Genomic DNA, 18,422 nt, shown 5'->3' with positions numbered 1-18,422 from the left:
TCTAGCACACGGGCAGTGCCGCCTTTTATTCTCAGGAGTCGGGCGTCAAGTTACTAAAAACGACGGTGTAGGCAGGGTCCTTCAATACTTTTCATGACAAGTGTTGGAGGACTCTGGTATAGGGCAAGATTGACGGAGGGTCATAAATCGACTGTGTGTACGGTCAATCGTAGATCTCATAGGAGACCTTCGTAATCGCAACGTGAAGCACGCCTTGTGATTTCGTGACCTTAACTGATGGCCATTCCAGCCGGCACACTGAGTCGTGGACCTCCATTGTCTTGCTCAGTTCGGCAGGTCGTTGTTTAGTGGCTCGAATGCTTCCAAGACAGTTTTTATTTCTTTTTGAAGTTCTTAAAAAGCATGTTCTTGCGACGCGTCGCGTGTACGCTGAACACGCTGAAGTGGACGCGAGGATGAACACGCGCTTGCGTCGCTCGGTAAAGCAGCAACAAGTTAGAATTTATTTCCGTTGCGCGTGAGCCCAGCTGCCTTACGTAGCCGCATTTCATTAGGACGCGTGCACTGGGGCTCCTGCAAGGCTGCCAGCGATTACAAAATGTGGGCATGACAACGCTCCCTTCTTCAGTGCGCAGTGCAGTATGGGGCAGCAGCAGAGAGCTAGAAGCCGGAGGACGCGTCGCTCAGGCGGAGACGTGCACGCTTTCGTGTTTTGACAGGCACGCAGCACTTTGCGAGACAGCGCTCACTGAAAACACGAGGCGGCTAATGAGAAACTACGCAGCGCTGCAGGTTGCCACCAATGCATGTCGTATAGTAGATACCGCGTACGGCGCACATCGCGGCGTAAGGAGGAAAACGGGGCTAAGCTGTAGGTGCCTCACGCCAGAACGGCACCGCACGGTTTCACGTCCTCCCTCTCTGCTTTGTTTCTCTCGCCACTGCTGCACCAATGCCTCCCGATGTTCAAACGCTGTGTGGTACAACAGGCGCGTCTTACGGCGGGACTATAATATCGGTGGCCCATCTCCACAGACGTTAGCGTTTCAAAGCGACTCATGCTCTCACCACGCCAGTAGGTCTTTATGGCAGTCACACACGATGTCGACAGTGACATATAGAAAGGTTAACTGACGTTAAAGCTGGCGCACAATTATTGTAAGAAATTTTCCAATTGTACATATAAGAGCTTCTATATGGCGCGGCATTAGGGCACGCAAGCTAGGCCTAAATTAACTAATACAGACAAGTTAAAAAAAAAAGAACGAAGAGAAAATGCACGAGCAGAACCGCACACATACACTCTCGCAACTCCCAGGCGCAACTATCCGTCCGCAAATGGGCGCCACATTTGCAAGCTATCAGGAAACAAATCCAAACACACATCCTACCTCCGATCGGCCACGTCATCTGCGCAGTAGCCCAGTTGCACAGCGTTTCCAGCGGCTTAGCAGCGTCTGTGCCAGCACAGAGGCACCCTGCCAGGGTGCTCAACTCGTTCCAAGGTCTTCAATGTCGCGTGAGCGGCAAGCAGCGTCCACACAGCGCGAAAGCTTTCCGCGAGCGTATACTCGCTATAGCTCAGAGTTCGCTTCAGCAGGGGAACGGTGGTGGCGCGGGGCTAAACGCGAACGCCGCGACAAACGCGGCCAGCACACGCAGCGCACGGTGCCGCGGCGGCAGCGACCCGAGCCGATTGCCAAAGGGCGCGGGACGCTTTGCGACAAAGCGCCCCGAAAAGCGTCATAGTAAAGAGACTCGCGCTTGCTCGGTTCCACGAGTTAAGTGCAGAACGGCAGAGAAGGCGAGACGTGGTTTTCTCCTGGAGAGATGTTAGCGAGAGACGGCTGAAGCTTCGTGGAGGCGCAGTCACATCGTCGAAACGAGTATCTACGACTCTTTCCCTCGCCTAGAAATATTGTCAGACAGAACTGCCTGTAATACTTTCCGTTTGCACATAGCGAAATCAGACGTATAAAGTGTCGCAGAAGAGCGCGCAACAGCGTCGGTAGTGGTGCACCGATACAGGCAAATCGGTGCGCGCGCTTCGTGCAGATCACCGGCGCGTGCGCAGTACCGTTGCCCAACGCGCATCCGGCCCAGAGAGGCACGGCCGGGCGACCGCAGCCCGCGCTGCGGGACGCTCTGTCGTTATGAGCCACGAAGTCAGCTACATGCAGCCACGCAATGCGTCTTACGCGACTTTTCTTTCGCAGAAAATTGACTGAAAGCTTGCTGCTGTGTACCATGTAACTATCATAGATACGCTCCATGTGCCGCTACGCACATGCTTTCTCTGTATGCGACGCGTGTACGCGGATAAAGTACGTGCTCGCGATAAACGAAACATAGTCGCCCCCCGCCCCCGCAAAAAAAAAAAAAAAAAAAAAGTTTTCAGCGCGATTCCTGCCTCTGGAATGTGGACCGGAGACGACGTAATCCATTCATGCTCGCGCACTGTTTTCTTCGCCTGCGATGTGTACACTGCTTGCAGAAAAGAAAAAAAAAAAAAGAAAACGAGAAGCTTACATAACGCACAGTAACCTGTGTTCGTCAATACAATCTTAAGACTACGATGTGTCGAATGCAATGTTATATGTGGCTGAAAGGAGAAGCCTGACATCCACATACATCGTGTACACACGGAAAGGAAGCAAGTATACGGGCTCCTTCGTGCTACTTCGGACTGAACGCACTCTCTCGTTAATCTGCGTGCTCTTAGCGATTTCCGCAGGTCTCACTTTGGCTAATCCTTATTCCAACACTGAGTCTTTAATAGGCTGTTGCGATGCCAACTTCTAGCCTTTAAATTAGCTCAGCTGGTGGGAGTCTGCCACCTGGTGCGAGTCTGCCACCTGGTGAGAGTCTGATGGTCGCGGGTAGCTATCCCGCCCCCGAACAAGAACGACCTCTTCGCTACGGGAGGAGTCGCACACGTGATCTCTCTGTATTGTAGCCTCGTGTTACTCCCCGATTTCTACAAACTCAGTTTGATTACATGGTATAGCCACATGTAACAAACAAGCGCAAGCTTCTATGTAATCTACCGTTCGAAAACAGCAAGTGCGCTTGCGAAATACGACAATGCAGTGTGGATGCAGTGTACAGCACTTGAGCAAAAAGCGCGCCGACCAGAAGGAATCGCAAGTCTGGCAGGTTATACGGTCGCCGTATCGAAATTTGCCAGGTGCAAAAGACACTCAAAACTCAGCATATAAGATGCCGCCACGTTCATTTCAGAATGCAGTGCAATTTGTTTTGTAGGCAGTATAGATGGTGCTGTAGTGGAGGACTCCGGATTGTTTGACCAGCTAAAGGCTTTCATGTGCACCGACATCTCCGGAGCACGTTTCCGCATTCACCCTCCCATCTGAACGCTCCCAACGCTGGCGGGAATCGAACCAGCAACCTCGTTCTCAGCAGCAGAAAGGTATACCCGCACAATCACTGAGAAGGATGACACTCAATGTGTCCTTCCCTCTTTCGAAGTTGGTTTTTACTTTCAATGTTTTTGCCATTTCTCCCCTTGGGCGGGTCTAGGTATATGTATCTTCAACTTGAAGTGGGGCGAATGCGGTCACACTTACGCGGGCAGCTCCTCTCTTGAGCCGTGACGCGTCAAGGGCTGCCGCTGTATTCCGCATGCATTCACGCATAAGTGGCTCTGGAAAGGCGTCCGCTTAGGCTGCGACAGGTTAATCGACTCCGTGGAAGGGAAGGCAACTCGCGCTATGTATAGGGACGATAGCTGTTGTGACCCGTGCTATATTGTGGGCGAAAACGGAATACGCCACCGCTGATAACAGGCTTAGCTTTCATGGCGCACATGTATACGCACGCCGTCAGTCAGCTGCCTTCGCACCTAAGAACGTTGCATAATGGTCGACGTCTCATATATAAGGCGCATTGGGACAAAGAAGGAACGCGATCACTGCCACGTGCTGCGACACACACACACACACACACACACACACGTTATCAGACCACGTCTTAGGGGTGTGCCCGAAGGGCCCCCTCCTCCCGAAATTAAGCGTACTACCCCTGCCCCCTTCCCGCCCACGCCACAACTCCTCACACACACTCCTAAAGCGCCGCCAAATCAATGTTGGGAGCTGACAACTACTCGGGGGTCAACATTTTGCTGCCTTGTTCACTCCTTTTGGACGGCGGTAGTTATCGGCATGTCCTGGGGTGAGAAGGCCAGCTTTCTCATCGATCTGGTGCCCGCGCGATTAACTCAAGATGCGATCAGTTGTCACCATCTATACAACGGTCCCGTACATCGCTGTTGCTTCGTTAGTTCAACCTTCTTTGTTTACAATGATCCGGGACCAGGAAAGGGATTCGGTTCGTAGTCAGCTGGTCTGTATGCTCGTGGAACGAGTTGCGGTAGGAGAAAATACCACTTGCGTTTAACTGTTCCATTTGCTTCATTATTTCTTCGAGTGACGGCTCGCCGCGACGCGGGCAGATCCGCGGAACCGTATACCCGTGATATGGGTTAGCTAAGGTGGAAAATAAAATAATGCGAAACAGCGTCCATCATCAAACCCTGCGATCACCCTTAAACCCATAAGCAATACGAATGTCAGCCGTTACCCCGTCCGGTTTCTCCCTAATTGTACAGCACTTTTCGTGAAAAATTGGCAACTGGAATCAAGAGTCGGAAGGAATTGAGAAATTAAGCCAAGGCAACAGCCACACAAATTAACAAATTTAACCACTGTTTATGAAAATATTTACGGTTCACCATCTTTTTATTTAATAAGGAAGTAGAGAAAACGCCACCGGAAGTGGAGAATGATTTTGTGCGTTTTGAATGACGCTTCTTCAGTTATCAGTGGAGCCGCCTGACGTAGCCACTTGTCTGCTGTGCGTCTAAAACCGCAGCTTCCTGCGCTCTACGCGGTTGTACGGGACTGGCGGCCATGCATCGTTACGCAACTTCCCAAATATCAATACGAGTCGGTTTTGGCACTTAACTTGGTAGAGCAGTAAACGAGGGATACAAAAGAACCCCCTCTGATTGTTCCGCAATTATATATTTCTGTATAATTTTTCCAGAGCTAATTAAAAAATAGGGTACTACAGTCAGACGCAGCTTAAGCCAGCAGTGAAGCTCCGCCCACGCTCTCATAACCACCAGCCACTGTTCCTCCGCGAGGCTGCAAATAATTCGTACTTCGCCTTTAAATGTTACCCAAATAAGGCGGTAACCACAAAAGTAAAATTATTAGCGCGCAATTTTATACGTTGTCCCTCACCTATAATAGTGGAATGGCGAAAGCCTAATTCTTTTTTTGAACTGAAATAAAATGTTTGCATCGCTGTAATTATTTATTGCCAAGTTTCACTTCAGTTGGCCGTGAAATTTATGAGTAAAACGGGCTCAGCAGTGAAATGAACTGTGCCGCAGACTTTTCAAGATTTAATTAATTAATTAATTATGGAGTTTTACGTGCCGAAATCACGATCTGATTATGAGGCACACCGTAATGGGGACTCCGGAAATTTGGACCAACTAGGGTTCTTTAACGTGCAACTAAATCTAAGTACACGGGTGTTTTCGCATTTCGTCCCCACCAAAAATGCGGCTGCCGTGGCCGGGATTAGATCCCGCTACCTCGTGCTTAGCAGCCCAACACCATAGCCACTAAGCAACCACTGCAGGTGGTCTTGCGTTTCTCTCTTTCCAGTTCCGAAATTTTCCATGTTGCCGGCGCGGGACGGAATGACGCGGGGGGCACATATTCGCCCTTTTTATCTTTTGTAGTCTTTCTTTAGAAGCACGCTGACGAACAGGAGAGGCAATTCACAACGGTATCGCGTCAACTTTCTACGAGGCCGAGAGTGCTGTTCTCACACGGGATTTCCATTTGGGATTCCCAAATGGTGAATTTCGGGGCAATAAATTAGAAGCAAAAGCGTCCCTTTATTTAATTGTGACAGTGGTCGAAGAATCGCGGCTCCATTCGCGATGTTTAGCGGCTGAGCCAGAAATGCGCCCTGGGATGAGCCAATTGGGGGGACCTCGTAATGGGTAAGCCCGCGCACGCCCGTGGTTGTCGGGCGCACGGCTTTGAGGCTGCAGTCATTTGGATCCACAGCCGACAGGCGATCCGAGAGCCGCGCGCAGATGACGCGCCGCAGACGAGCGCATGCGCCAGGGAGGACGGACACGCAGCGCGGGAGCCTCGGGCTCGCACGAGACCGCCAATACCGGCGCCCATCGGAACGCCATTCGGGTCCGCGCCAAGGCGGCTTTCTCGCCGATAAGAAGGCGGCTATCTCTCGGCGGCCGCACGGAAGCCCGGTATTTCCTTTTTCCCTCTCTGGGGGGATTTGCGCCGTTTGCGGTCGAGGCCACCCGAATGCAGTCACCGCGCCTGATGAACACCAGCGCAGCCTACGCGAAAGCAGATTAAAAGCACGTCAGTAAGCACCACCTCGTCCAGGCCGCCGTGAATTGGCGTCGAAAGGGAGCGCTCATTATTCCGACGGATGCAATGCATAGAGGGCGAGGGGATTTCACCGAAGCGATCGAGGGCGCCTTCACTGCACGACCGCTAAGCCTAACGGAGGAGAAAAAATTCCTGGCTGGTAAAGAGTTTCCTAACCATGCCCAATATTAAGAAGACGTTTCGCTTTAACGCAACGTGACTCGCTGGGCAAGTGACGCAATCGCGATGCCTTTATCCCGCAACATGATCGCGGTCAAAGGTTCCAGCCGATCTAGGATACGTCCCAATATTTTCCCACTATCCTCCGGCAACAAAAGCATTGTCCACCATTATAGTATAAACATTGCAAGATAAATTGCCGCGCCACATTTTCCTATGGCCAACCAACATGAGCCGCGAGATGCTATTCCATTGAAAGCGCTTGTCATCGCAACACTACGTATGCCGGGCACCCTATATATTCGCACTTGGCACGCTCCAACAACGTTCGCGAATCTAATGCAAACATCACAAACGCTAACACGTATACGTCACGTTTACGACGATCCCACTGAGTCGAGCTCCTGGACACCGAAAATCCGGCGCCACGGCCAACAACAACAGTTGGAAGGAAGCCACGCGAGCACTGTCGCAACGTGTCTCGCATGAGGAAGCTTTAGCTCGGGGCTCCTGTGTAAACACGTGGGAAAGGAGAAATCGCTTTTCTAATTTGACGAGGTTTTTTTTGCATTTAAAAGAAGGTGTTAAAATCTAGCGACTCTTGGTAGCGAACTTTTTATTTGGGCCGTCAATATTTTTATAAAAATTGTTGAAAGTCACAAACTTTCAGAAAACGAAACTATGAAGTTTACAACTCCGTAACTCAGCAATGAAAAATGATATCACAATTCTGCAAATTGTATGCGATAGTACATCTAAAGCAGACAAAATTAATGCTCTTAAACAGACTATTAATATGTGGGTAGGACTTCTGCAAAGCCCTCGCAAACAATGTTACAAATTAGGTAAGATGTAAACTGATAAATCAAATTCGTCTACTTTAGAAGCTCTAACGGATGCAGTTTACAGAACTGCGATATCTGCTCTTAGTGCAGACCTACGAGTATGTAAACTTCGTGCTTACACTTTTTTTTCAAACTGATGAATTTTTGAAAGCTCCTTTAAAAAAATTCGGGACGTAAATGAAGATGCCGCTTCAACAGTCATTAGAATTTATCATGCTCTCTCAAATGCAACAAATTTAATTGAAATCGGCCCAGTCGTTATTTCAGAAAAGCGTTTCTGCGTTTTACATGTATTTGAATAGACGGCATCAGAGTTGGGCTGGCATAAGCAGCTACAGATAGCGGTCACCACGCTCAGCCACCGAGTAACTTAAGATGTGATAAATCATACAATGAAATCGAGCCCATACAACTCTAACAATCGACAAAAAAATCACCTTAATGTACATCTGCCCTGTGCATAATATTTTTGCGAGCGCAAACAGTTTTCGCTTGAAGACTACCATATTCCAAGAAATTGAACGACCCTATATAGAGCCAACCAGCAGCAGTTGCTAGCGCCGACTGTCAGATTAACAGTACGCCGAAGTTTCAGCTAGTGCTGGAGAACCGAAATTACCAAGCGCGCTTAAAAAGCCCTCGACGAAAACGTCTCACCTAAGTGCAAGGTGTCTTCAAGCTAACGTTGCCCTCACCGAACAAAACCGAAGGCATCTTGACCTTGAACACAAGTACGCTGTCTGCAGGCGCTTAGCATGTTTTGAATACAAGCAATCTGTAGGCGCTGCAGTTAAAGCCTTGTCTCCTCCTTGCTGCGAGCTTTCGCACGCACGCACCGCATTCACACACGCATGCAAACACTTACGCGTAATCACTCAAACGCACTTCCGCACAGATATCTAGCGAGGGCGCCGAGTCTACACACCGACAGAAGATGGAGTGACGCCAGGCAAAAAAAATACTGGGAGAGTTGGGAGGGGGGCCCGCCTTCAAGGGCGACGCTTCCCCAGTGTCGGCTGATAAGCACACACACACACACACACACGATGGGGCGGCTCTTGTTTACCGTCATCCTACAAGAGTTCTCCGGGAGGACCACTCCCCTCGTCAAACGTGGCTCGCGTGCACGTGCGCTATCTCCCGACACCTGAGCAAAATGGGCCATTTTCGGCGCTGAAAGGTGCTTTCATGTGTGCAAGCATCGCGTATACACACAGGCACCATTCAGTTGCCGCGGATGCGTGTCGCCAACGCGGCAAGCGGGACAGGTCCACAACATCCGGTCGCCTCTCGCGGAAGAGCGCCCAACGCGTGCGTCTAGCGCCGAACGACAGGCGACATTCAACCGCGGAACGAGTCTTGATACCACAGCGTGCAGCTACGCCGGGGCCCGCGTAGAAGAAGAAACTGCTGCTACTTATCGCGGAAACCTTTACTGCTAAGCGGGCAGGGGGTGTGAAGCAGGGGGTGCTTATGTCTACAGAACAACCTCTATTCCAGGCCCCTTTTGACACACGTTGTTCGTACACTTACCAGTTCTACTACCTAATGCAGCATCTGTTTCGGACGATCTAAACTTCAGATCAGGGAAACGACAAAACACGCACAAACACACACATCGGAACCACTCCGCCATAGCGTCTATTTACTGTAGCGCACAACGCCAGAATTAAAATGCTGCGAGTTGTAAAGGTTACCGTGATAAAAGCGAGGAATGGGTAAAAACGGAGTACGTGCTGTGCGCGTACTACAGATGGCCGCAGTGTTGGAGGTGAACAGGGCGATACGGGCACTCATTTGAACGCACCCGCACGACTCGAAATGATCCCCAGCCCGATGGATGCGTAGAGTTCGTGTTCGGCGTGTTCTAAGCCTGTGAGTTTCTGCTGCCAAGGACGACTTCACGGTTTCTATTACCTCCCTTCGCGGCCGCTTTCGAATTGGGCGCCAGCAGTCGAGCACCTCATAGCGTACCTTTAATGGGGTTTTACGTGCCAAAACCACGATCTGCTTTTGAGGCACATCGTAGTGGGGAATTCCGCATTATTTTGAACACTTCGGGCTCTTTAACGTGCACCGAAGTACACGGGCGTTTTCGCATTTCACCCCCATCTAAATGCGGCCGCCGTGGCCGGGATTCGAAAAAAAATTAAATTATGGGGTTTGACATGCCAAAATCACTTTCTGATTATGAAGCACGCCGTATAGTGGGGGATTCCGGAAATTTGGACCACCTGGGGGTCTTTAACGCGCACCTAAATCTAAGTACACCGGTGTTCTCACATTTCGCCCCCACCTAAATGCGGCCGCCGTGGCCGGGATTCGATCCCGCGAACTAACAGCCTAACACCATAGACACTAAGCAACCAAGGCGGGTTGCGGTGCATATTAAGCAACTCCAGATGGTGGAAGTTAGACCGGGGTCCTACGCTATACGGCGTCCCAGATCAGGTACATGTCCGCGCTTGTCCTTGTCTGGTTCACTGTTAAGCTTCTCTCTGTACACTTACGATTGTGAATCATCAACTTGCCTAAACAGTCACCATGCTAAGTTTCTTTAGGGCATACAAAACATGCGGCCGCGGTTCGAATTCACCCTCACCTTAGAAGAACACAGCTTCACGACCGGCGACCGTGTGTGTACGCAGGCAAAGCAGTCCACGCAAAACGCCGGACCTCCGGCGGGAGTTGCGGCCATCGCGTTCGTGCGTCCCACGAATACCGGACAAGAGAAACACGATTTTTGAGCGCAATCACCTCGTGGTAATTTGGCTGTAGCGTGCTTGCTTATAGCTCCGACTTCTCGAACGATAAGCGATACTACGAAACTCACAAAGCTCGAGCGACTTGACAGTTAAATGGCACCACGTACAAGTATTGAGCTAAATGTGCACGCATGTTTAGAAAAGTTTCAGTACGACCCTCTAGACATACCGACGCGCATTTTGCGAGCTTTGCACGCTATAAACGTCCGCAGCTGACCAGCGGGGCAATAAAGGGTACGGCATGGGCCGACATCCGCGCACCGCTTATCTCACTGTGCATGAATCGCGCGATAAACAAAGAAGGTCGGGAACCTCTATAAAGAAATCTGCGCGGGCTGACAGACACGCAGCGCGCTCACCGCAATGCGCAATCTTTGCGCCCAACAGGAATTGGGCCAGGAAGCCGCTTACATCGGACAGAGGTCTGCGTGTCCTCCTCGGAGGCCTCCGGCGAACTGGCGCTGGCTTTCCGGCCCGAGGTCGCGGCGGACGGCGGTGCGGCGGCCTGCTGCTGGTGCTGCTGTACCTGGCGCTGTTGGGGCTGGTGGTGCGATGACGCCGAGTTACAGGCCGGCGTGGACACCTTGCTAGCGTGGCCGCTCCTCTTCTCCGAGGCGACTTGCGCTGCCGGCTCGGTCTCCTTGGGCTTACTGCCGAACCACTTGCGCATCTTGCTCACGAGGCCGCCGCCGGGACGGTCGTGCGCGGCGCCATGCCGATGCGCCTGCCGCCGTCCGTCGGCGGCCGGCTCGAGCGTTCCAACGGCCAGCGCGCCCCAAGCGGCCACTCGCCCTGCTTCTTCTTCTTCCCCTCGCACCTACTTCGTCGCCCTTTTCCTCCTGTCAACCACTGTGCGACACCGATCTTGCACCACAGCTTCGACGAGGGGCCGCAGGAGGTGGTGCACCAGAGCTCACCGGCCGATGCTGTGGCCTTTAGAATTTCTCGTATCTCTCTTTCCTGCCGAATATTTTGATTCGCGCGCTCCTTCTTCGTGCTTTTCGTGTCACAATCTATGCGACACCGATCCCGACTCCACCTACGCCCCACAGCACGCACGAGCTGGCAAGAGTCTGAGGAGGGCGGGGATCAGCATGCGGCACTGAGAATATTTATTTTTCAGTTTCCTGCAGCGTATCTGGTTTTCTCGCAAGGCGATGCAACGCCGCAAACAGCCGTTCACAGCGCTGCCTCGTTTGCTGCCGCCTCCTTCCTCACCCTTCTCCGGGGCTTGGCACGCTGGGGTCGTCCTCCAGGCTGCGCCGCGTTGCTGGATGCAAGGAATCCCAAATCAGCGCCGCCGATGAGCCACTCGAGGTGCACTCTGGCCCCGCTCCGAGAGGTACGCTCGTATTTCGCCCCTCTTCCAGTCACCCAGACGGGACGAGAGCGAAGACCGCGTGTCGTACAGCCACTGGCGGCGGGGGAGACTCCTTCCACGAATCGTTCTCGCCGATGACCGCTCGGCCTCGCAACGGGAAGTCTCGTATTTTTCTCTCGTCCAGGCTCGGTTGCGGTCAGAGCTGAGCGCCTAAAGGTCGACCCAAGCAGAAGGCAGCTATACGCTAAAGCTCCCGGAACACAAAGGTTTATAGTATGCGAAAGACCTTGTTGCCGCGCACAAAGGCTTGCCCGAAGTACGGTCAGTGGCGATGGTCACTCCTTGGGTGGCGGCCTCGCACACGAATCACCCATGCAGGCAGCAAGAAATATCACACACCCGAAAGCGGGCAGCACGAAAAAGAACTGGTACCAAACCGCGCACCGAAAGACTACGACCTTCCGGTTTGGCGGCGGTCGTCGTCGAAGCGTTGTCTCGTTGCAGACCGTTGCAGACGATGTCGCACGATGACAGGGTTCCGATACGCACAGGAAATGCACAAAATGGGGCTATCACGGCGTTGCCCTACGCTTCGCTCTATTACGTAGGTCTGAAGAAGAGGGCGAGAAAAAGAAAAACAAATCTCGAGAAAGTTGCCGAGTCCAGTGCAGTCGCTCGACGCGATGAGTACGGCACGCAGACCAGGCGCAGGAGGAGGGCGTGCGAGAGAGCTCCCAGAGCCGCCAGCAGAAAAACACGGTAGAGAAAGAAAACGCCGGTCCGTCGCCGTCAGCAGCAGCGCCGCTTCTGCAGCTCTACGTGTACACACGGCGAGCGACGCGGGATGCCGCCCCGAATCCTAATGGGGTGGCGACGCCGATAAAAAGTTCGTCTCTCACCGGAGCGCCGCCGATCACGGCGCGAGCGAGCCGAGGTGAGCCGCTCGAGTCAAGGTTAGCTCCAGGCACGCGGAGACTCCCCTGCAGATCGGAGGGCGCCTTGCGACTGAGCCCTTTCTCACCGCGTACCGCACGATCTCCCGCCTCGAAAACGCAGAAACACTTTTCTTTTTTCTCTTTTTGCACACGCGACGCGCACAACTATAGCAAACAACCAGCGGCGCGGTTAGGTCGCGGCGGCTGCTAGCGCGCGCGCACGCAGAAAGGGACGACGGCGCGCCCAGCGGGCGGTCCAAGACGCAGTCGTAAGCGCGGCGGCGAATTCGCTCCGGAGCCGCGTGGCTGTCTTCGGGGCTACTGCGCGCCCGCGTAACTGTGGGGCTGCCGGCACACGCTTATCGCGGCCAATGGCGAGACGCCGATGCTCAGCTGCGGCGTGCGGGGGTGGACGGAGACGAACAAAGGAGGTCGGCGCAGAGGTCTGCGGCAGCCAGCTTGTCGCTCGCGGACGAGGAAGAAAAACGATGCCGCCGATGCGTAATAGCGCGCGCTTGTGCGTGCCTTCTATAGACGGCGCTCGCGCGCTGTTGCTTCTGTAACCTCTCGGGAGAGCGCAGTGCTCAGAGGAAGCACGATGTTATAACTGCAGCGCGCGTTGCCGCGTACAGTCACGCGTCGGCGAGGGACGGTCCTTGAATGCGGAGGAGGATTCTTCACTGCGAAATTTTTCGTTAGCGAGGGAAGCTGGCGCTACTATCTGTTTCGCTGTTTTCATACACGTTATCGAAATCTGTCAGAATGACAGCTTTTTCCGCGCGCCCCTTCGTATCAATATTACACTGTACTGATGCGAAAATAAACATCACTGTCATTGTTCACGCACTCCGTGGCCACACTATATACGGCGATTTATGTGCGTCTACAAAATGAAGGACGCGAGTTAATGTCGCCGTCAATGCCCTTCGCGACACACACAGTGTACTTTCTGACGTGCCGAGATAATGCAAAAAAAAAAAAGAAAGTAAAGAAAAAGTAGGGGGGGGGGGAGGAATGAGACTTAGTTAGCAAGGCGTGGCAGAGTACCGCGCGATGTGCGCGTTCGCACAGTCTGGTCGTCCTTGCATTTCTTAGATCCAAGTACCTCTACACCGAGCACTTTACGACTGCCACACCGCAAAGGTGCAACCCGTCTCGCGCGGCATTTCCCGCCTTTCTTCGTATTTAAGGCGCACTCTGCCGCTGCGTGTGTGTAACCGCGTGTATACGGTGCCCCACGTAACCGGAGCCAAACTTCAAAAGTACACAAATGCCACGTAGCTGGACAGAACCAAGGTAATGTTGTTTGCCATTGCTTGGCGATATAGATATTTTTTTGCATTGCACCGAATTACATAATTACGAGTCTTAATTAATAAATCATCAACTTAAATATTATAATTAGATTAAAAATGTCCATGAGAACATTCTAGAGCAACATGATAAACTCCCGACACGGCTTTCCATTCCTCAATGCGTGCTAAACAAACGTATTTTTCGAAGTATGATGGACGCCCGCGAATACACGCAAAGTGCCTCGAGCGGCCAGTCACGCGGCAATTTTACGTGCATTCGCGGACGTCTCTCGTGCTCGGGAAAACACTTATATGAGCAACAGAAACCTGTATCAGGCGTTTTTCATATCGTTCTAGAATTTTCTCATTGACATTTTTCATCTAATAACAATATTTGAGATGTTGATTAATTAATTAGGACTAATAATTATGTAATTAGGTGGAATGCAAAAAGAAATCTGTGTATTGCTCCGCACTTGGGTGCGATATGATTGGGACTTCGTCAGTTTGTCGACATGGCCATGTTATGTGGTATAATGTTGGTGTCTCATTACACCATGGACATTTGTCCTTACAAAGTGTGGGGTGCATTTTACTTAGCAGGTTAACGTAAGGGTACCACCCCGTTTGTAGTTGTCTCCATACGACACCTTGGAATACTAGGGTTACTGCGCTAGGACACACGGACAACAGAAGAAGAAACGAACAGGACGCGCGCATGCTTATAACTGAACTTTATTTGGTGAAAGATGACATATACATACAATGATCAAAATGACGTCATCATGCTGATCGGCCACCCAAAATCGCTGCCGTCACAATCACGCGTCCAGAAATTGCACCTCACAATCAGCAAGCACAATGGAGGGGTCGCTAACACATGCACGCGCTTTTTCTTTATAACATACGCCTCGAAAAGCTCCCGTGTACGACGATCTCTATAACGGAATAAAATTTGTTTTTTCTAGAAGCGGAAGGCACACCTTCTTTGTCTCTTTTTCACAATCCCTGCAATGTTTTGCTACGTGGGAATGCTCGTCAGATGACTTATTCTTAAGATGTTCTTTTAGACGGATATTAATAAAGCCTCCGGTCTGACCAACGTATACACAGCCGCATGGGAAAGGGAATTCATAAACAACGCCGCAGGTGCAAGGGACAAACTGTGACCTGTGGCTTACATGGCGAGCAAAAGGGCTACGGCTAGGAATCTTTTCAATCTTTCTCAGGACCTGTGCACACAAACGGGCCCTTTTTAAAGGAGCAGAAAACACTACAGTCACCTTATAACGTTGCGCCACGTTCTTCCAATTGTGAGACACCTTATGTTGGTAAGGGATTACAACATGCCTCTGACGCTCCTGGTTTCTGTCTTGAGTTGAAGCTGTGACGTAACACTTAACTTTCTCAATCAATTTTTCGCAAGCCGCTGTTACCAAATAGCTCGGATAACCAGCTGTATCTAGTCTGACCACTTAGTGTTCAACACTCTCCGCTACTGCGTGGCCACACGATTTCATCAGGACAGCCCCAATGCTGGACACAACAATCTCAAAACTCAAAAAGATCACGTACTAGTGACGCTTGCGGCAGCAAAGATGTTCCACATCCGCCGCCAAGGTTTGTGAGTGGTGGCGCTCGCTAACACCCCCACGGTTTGTTCTTGTAGTAACAAATAAATATACCCCAGAAAGTGGATGGGAAACGGCGCCGCGGTAGCTCAAGTGGAGCATCCCACGCGTAATGCGAAGGCGTGGGATCGTTCCCAGGCTGCGGCAAGTTGTTTTTTCATTCACTTTCACTTCAATTAATTTAAAATTTCTTTAATTCAATCATTAAGTACACGTAATTTCCGCTGTGTTGTCCTTGGTGCCATTGTTTGTTAGCTTCTTATGATGTGATTAATGAAAATCGGGCCCCTCGGTAACCCCCTTTCTTCTCGTTCATTACAGAGGGACGAGGTAATACAAGTAAATGAATATGACAAATTCGTTCGACGCTATTTAATGGTGCTATATTTTGGCGTCAGTTCATCAATAGCATCCGAAACCATAAACAGTAATAGCCTTGCAAGATTTGACAAAAGTTCAGATTGCAGAACTAAGGCGGGGCAAGTCGTGTACTTTTGCCATAGGCCGCGTACGCCAGAGGCCCACGACAAAACAGGACCCGTGTATTGTGCGTGTTTGTTAAGTGATTCCACGTCCGTGTCGGCACAGGAAAAGCTCGAGAGAGAGCGACAAGGGTTTCTGTTCGAGCGTTTCCTGATTCGAGCACGATTCGAGTTTCAAGTGGGGCTTGCACACGCGGCGAGCACGGCGGCGCACGGGACTGTCGCAACATTTTATTTTTATTTATTTTTTCTGCGCAGAGCCTGGAACGAAGTTGTCTGCATACGGGCTCCTCTTTCAAATACCCGACGAGAATCTCAGACTTCGCACACAGCGCGTCGTACGCTACAGCTGTTTCTCGCAGCAGGTGAGTTCAAAGCACGAGAGACCACACTGGCTCAACCGCGCTGGCGTTGGTTTACATTCTCTTTTCGGACACGGCAGTGGTGAGAACCATCGAGTCACTCCCTCAAAAATTTGCGAGAGGGAACTCTGGCCCCAGAGTGCTCGCCGGGAGCTCTGCACGTATGGCGATGACCAGGGGAATGCTGGGCACTTCGTTCTTCTGCTACGAACGGCTTTGTGACTCTGCAGATGGATAATTTTCTACAAAATACTGATTTTTAAATGCAACGATTCGCACTGGTTATGCATGTCCGCAGAAACGCACTACCTTCCCGCGTGATTTCCGCGGGAAGCTTTACAGCAAGTGCCAGAAAGCGGCACGGTTTCGACTGGGAGCACGAGACGCCATCAGCGGCGAGGAGTGCGGTGCGTCCGTCGGCCGCCAAGACAGCAGCGCCGATCCCTCTCCTGCGTACGCGAGCGACATGGCCTTCCCATGTGCACACGATGAACGTACCATTGGAAACAGCCCAAGATTCAAGCACGCCGCATCGTCGATACCCCTAGACTTTCTTATCTGGCACGGGCGGCAACAATACCTATAAGCACCTTTTTGTTCTATATATATATATTTGCATTATATGCTGATGTGCCAAATGTAATGTTGTGCGTTGAACGTTCACGCGATCATATAGTTTGGCGTTTCTTTCTCAGAAGCGCCTGCATTGCATTTCTCACCATAAAAGAAGAGCGCGAACGAAACGTAATAAACGATGTCAACGTTTTCCATCAGACAGAATACATTTATAGGGACCGCTTGCTGTGGCGTTTCTGGAACAATTCGAACCATGTAAGATTTGTGCTTGTTACTACCGCGCACGACACATTGACTCGGCAAGAAAAAAGAAAGGAAAAGAAAAAAAACGGCAGCTAAAGAACACTGGTTTTACGTATATCTAATACTATAGTACTATAGTTCCTTTCTTTTTTTTTTTCCTCTGTCTCTCTCTTGTTATGCCAGCTGCTTTTTTTCAGCCGTGCGGTAGCACGTGCGCTGTTGCGACAGCGGTAACCTCTTTGTTAATGGGATAACGGCATCTTTGTTTGCTTCCGCATATTGTAAGATAACGCAAACAGGAAGAAGGAATGCAACTATGTGACGTGCAGGTGCGACAGGTGCGAAAATTGAGGCGGGCGCACCTCGTATACCTTTATCGAAGCTTAGCGGTTACTTTTCTCAGGCGTCTTGAAGGGACAATAAAGCGAAACAATAAATCAGTTTAGACTAATGAAGCATTGTTTGAGAACCCTGCAGGCAGTGATTTAAAAAAATAGTTTGATTATTAGATGAGAAAATAAAGGTCCAAGTATCAGTATTTGAATTTCGCGCCGAAACCCCAGCGCCGGTACGTCAGCGTGACGTCAGGGATTCCAAAGTATGTTTTCGCATTTGGGCCGCGTTGGCTGAATAAAGGTTCGCCAAACTTGTCATGCTTAAGAGTTGGTTTCTTTAGAACACAATGTAGTCAGCCTGTACCGCTATATATAATTAGTAGGCCCTGGAAGATGCCATAAAAATCCAAGACTTCACAGCCCCCAGGTGCTGGAACTTAAGTAGGCGTCGCCACCCGTATTTCGTTCTTGCGCTTTTTCTGGCTTACCAAACGCCTTATCGTTGTAATCAATCAACCACTTACCAATCGTCTTATCGCGATCTTTATCACTCGGTTAATCCCGACGGTTCATTAAACGACGGCTTGTTAGCCTGCCGGATCCTCGGTTCGCAGCTGCTGCTTGCCCTGTGGAGTTCTCCTCCGTGCTCTTGGGACAAAGGAACGACAGCACAGTAGTACAAACAATCACAAGGGCATTTATTGCACCTTTCACAGATCAATGCCTGCTAGCCGAGTTGCTATCCACAAAACATGCCGATGGGCGCGCGACAAATCTAGAAGTCAGACTCACCGCGACCGGATAGCGAGCGAATATGTTCGCCCCATGCTGGGTCCCAACGCCTGGTCGTTCGCGCGTACGGTCACGCGAACGGTGGCGCGTTCCAAGGCGGCCACGCGAGACGTCTCGCAGAAGCATGGATCGGCGCACGCGCGGCACGGCACGTCCGTGCTGCTTGCTGTCCCGAACCCAAGAGAGCAAGCGCCTTGTCTTTCGGCGCCCAAGTAACCCCGCCCGTCGGCGGCGTTAGCAGCGCAACACTCGCGCCATC

The 18,422-nt window shown here is 51.2% G+C and overlaps 1 protein-coding gene across 7 annotated transcripts in view; it reads right to left on the bottom strand.

The window, feature by feature from the left end:
* Positions 1-18,422, bottom strand: part of Pka-C1 (Protein kinase, cAMP-dependent, catalytic subunit 1) — a 469,154-nt gene that overhangs the window by 137,668 nt on the left and 313,064 nt on the right. Inside the window, exon 1 of one of the 7 annotated variants that reach the window (XM_075671438.1) lies at positions 10,603-12,402. The exons of 3 other annotated variants lie outside the window; for them this stretch is intronic. In XM_075671438.1, the coding sequence (XP_075527553.1) occupies positions 10,603-10,861 (259 nt within the window). In that variant the 5' untranslated portion in view covers positions 10,862-12,402. Of the gene's footprint in view, positions 1-1,352; positions 1,554-10,602; positions 12,403-18,422 lie in introns of those variants that run through there. 3 more of the 7 variants (XM_075671439.1, XM_075671440.1, XM_075671443.1) reach the window with 3 other exon arrangements.

The sequence above is a fragment of the Dermacentor variabilis genome, chromosome 10 (genome assembly GCF_050947875.1).
Source record: "Dermacentor variabilis isolate Ectoservices chromosome 10, ASM5094787v1, whole genome shotgun sequence".
Taxonomy (NCBI): Eukaryota; Metazoa; Arthropoda; class Arachnida; order Ixodida; family Ixodidae; genus Dermacentor; species Dermacentor variabilis.
This window is presented reverse-complemented; position numbering and strand designations above follow the sequence as displayed.